Consider the following 2711-nt stretch of genomic DNA (forward strand, 5'->3'; position numbering starts at 1 on the left):
TATAATATTTCTTTCATTAAATATGACTGAAATAAATAATGTCAAGAGGTATTTCAGAACATTACAGATAATTGTTGGGATTTCCAGGTTTCGAAGATTGTTCTTGTAGGATAAAGGATCTTGTGAATTAAGCCAAAAACTAAGTTTGATATAGTTGAAGAATAAATCACATTTTTTTTTATGTTGTTTAAATTAGGCAACAGCTGTTTACCAAGCAAAGGAGAAACTCAAGTCAATAGAAAAAGCAAGAAAAGGTTAGTATGGGAAGACTGAATGACTTGAGAAGTTAAGGTTCTGTTTTCAAGAGACCAATGCAAGAGGATATTACTGATAATCATTTGCTGCTGTTGAAAGGATTCAATAAATTTTTATTGTAAAGTTTGTTATGTTCTAGCATTGTGCTAGGTGTTGTGAAGGAGGTAGAAGTATCACATCCTTTTTCAGATTATAAAAAGCAATTAATACAAGGCAGTTTATGGCTGTGTGCCCAAATGTGCAGTAAAAACAGTGAGTTTATAAAATTGGTGGGAGAGGGAAAGAGAAGTACGGGTTAGAAGTGGAATTTGTACCAAATCTTGAAGGCTAGGACAGAGAGAGTGAAAGGACATCCATTGGACAGCTGAGCTGGGACTGAAACATCATGAAGTCAGAGCCAGATGTACATAAAGTCAGAGCCAGTTATAGTCTTGGCAGGTAAGCACGTTTGGTGGTGCAGAGGCCCACATGCCTTCCTGGCCTGCTGTCTCTCTTTCAAAGGCTTCTGTTACGGATCTTACGTGACTTTTTAGTTTGCCATACTAAAAGTCAGAATTGTAATTACAACTTTGGTTACTTGCCTTTAATGATTTGTACATCTGATTTTACATTTATTCATCTGAGATTTATTGTCTAACTGTCCTCTTTTTTGGGAACCTACCTTTTTATTGTTGCATATGAAAAATAGCTAATATTCTTCTGAGAGTTAGGTTAGGCTTCTATAGCAACAAACAAATCTCTAGGAGAGATGACTGAGGCTGGCTATTGACTTCTAGACCGTAGTGTGATTTTGTTTTTAATCTTCAAAAATTTTACATGCACTTTGTTAGGTTGAAACAGTATCTAAAGTTTGTAAAATGAAGTGTGTGGTTCTCACTTCTCAGAGGTAACTATTAATGTTTGGTATATGTCCTTCTAGATTTTTTTTCTAGATCTGTGAGTATGTATACAATAAAAATACAAATACACATATGTACATTTATTTTAAACAATCAGGTCATATCGTACATATTATTTAGCAGTGTTTTGTTTACCTAGTGAGTACATTGTAGACATCTTTCTACTTAGGTCTACTTAAGAGCCTTAGGGCATATTGATCAAACAGAGTGGTGTGAACTGTCTGCTCTGATTTCATAGCTTGGATGTCTTTGAGAAATAAAACACTATTTTCTCTATTTTATTTGTGCTCACTATTGCTTTCAGAAGAGTAATAGTATTTAACGGTAGTTAATAATTGAGATTATTGAGTGCTGTCATGCTAATCTCCAAAATTTGTTTATGTCAGCTAATGTTTCTGGATTAGTGTCCTATTTTTGGAGATTTAAGTTTATACTAAATATGTAGATACTGTTAAGGAAGGCGGGTGACTGAGATTATTTTATTTTCAGGTAATTTAAAATTAAATATGATGGATAACTGATAGATACATTTCTAAACTTGTATGTTTGTTAGACTACAGGTTATACTATCCTCTTAACTCTTTCAGGTGCTATCTCCTCTGAAGAAATAATTAAGTATGCACATAGGATCAGTGCAAGTAATGCTGTATGTGCTCCACTGACCTGGGTTCCAGGTAAACACACTCCTGTTTTATACTAGATATATGTGATTTTGAAAATTCTTAGGTGACTGTGTACACACATAGATTTAATTTAGAATGTATGTATCCTTAGAAATCTCTGCCACATATTTTCACATCTTTAATGGTTTATAAGTAATGATATAGGCCATGGGTTTTATAAATTTTGTTTTCTATGAAGCCATTATTGCTAGGGACTATGTTTCTTTCCTCTTTTGAAATAATAATTTGATTTTGTTTTTAAAGTACAAGATAATGTGATGCTTCTAAAGCTTTGGATTTATATCCCATTATATCAGGGCTGGCCAGAAGCCAACTCTTTAGAGCCATTAGGATTTCCACAAAGGTTCCAGCCTAAGAAAGACAGTTCCAGTTATATTAGATGCTACAGACAAAGTGCTGTGTACCCAACAGTGAACACACAGGCTTGGAAAGAGCTAGGATAATTAGACAGCAAAAGAAAATATTAGGCTGCAACTTTAATGACAGTGGATGAAACATAAAACAGGAGACGTAAGGTAGCGGCCTTATTGGAGGAAGGGGAAATATTAATAGTTGTCTCCACTTCAGTAACTCCTGAAGGTGCTGTGTTACCATGCTGAAAGCACTAAGGGTGACTATAATTTTGGGGATGAGTAATCTGCAGTTGGTGAGTTGGACTGCCCAAAAAGTCAGTCCAGATCTGGTCATGTTTTTGTCAACCACGTACTGCTGTTTAGTGTGCTTTCATGTTTGGGATGAACATTACCTGCTCCTGCTATTTCGCCACTTATAGGAATTAGTTTCTGAATGACCAGATCAAAGAGGTTGGTTAGAAAAAGGTTTCATCTTAGACAAGTTGGCATGAGGAAAAAAAAGTAAAACAAAAAGGTGAAAA

The 2711-nt window shown here is 34.9% G+C and overlaps 1 protein-coding gene across 1 annotated transcript in view; it reads left to right on the forward strand.

The window, feature by feature from the left end:
- MED4 (mediator complex subunit 4) overlaps nucleotides 1–2711 on the forward strand; it is a 27632-nt gene that overhangs the window by 16908 nt on the left and 8013 nt on the right. Inside the window, exons 4-5 of the mRNA XM_011998629.1 lie at nucleotides 197–254; nucleotides 1742–1842. Of these exons, the coding sequence (XP_011854019.1) occupies nucleotides 197–254; nucleotides 1742–1842 (159 nt within the window). The remainder of the gene's footprint in view (nucleotides 1–196; nucleotides 255–1741; nucleotides 1843–2711) is intronic.

The sequence above is a fragment of the Mandrillus leucophaeus genome, unplaced genomic scaffold (assembly GCF_000951045.1).
Source record: "Mandrillus leucophaeus isolate KB7577 unplaced genomic scaffold, Mleu.le_1.0 Scaffold577, whole genome shotgun sequence".
In the NCBI taxonomy this organism is placed as follows: domain Eukaryota; kingdom Metazoa; phylum Chordata; class Mammalia; order Primates; family Cercopithecidae; genus Mandrillus; species Mandrillus leucophaeus.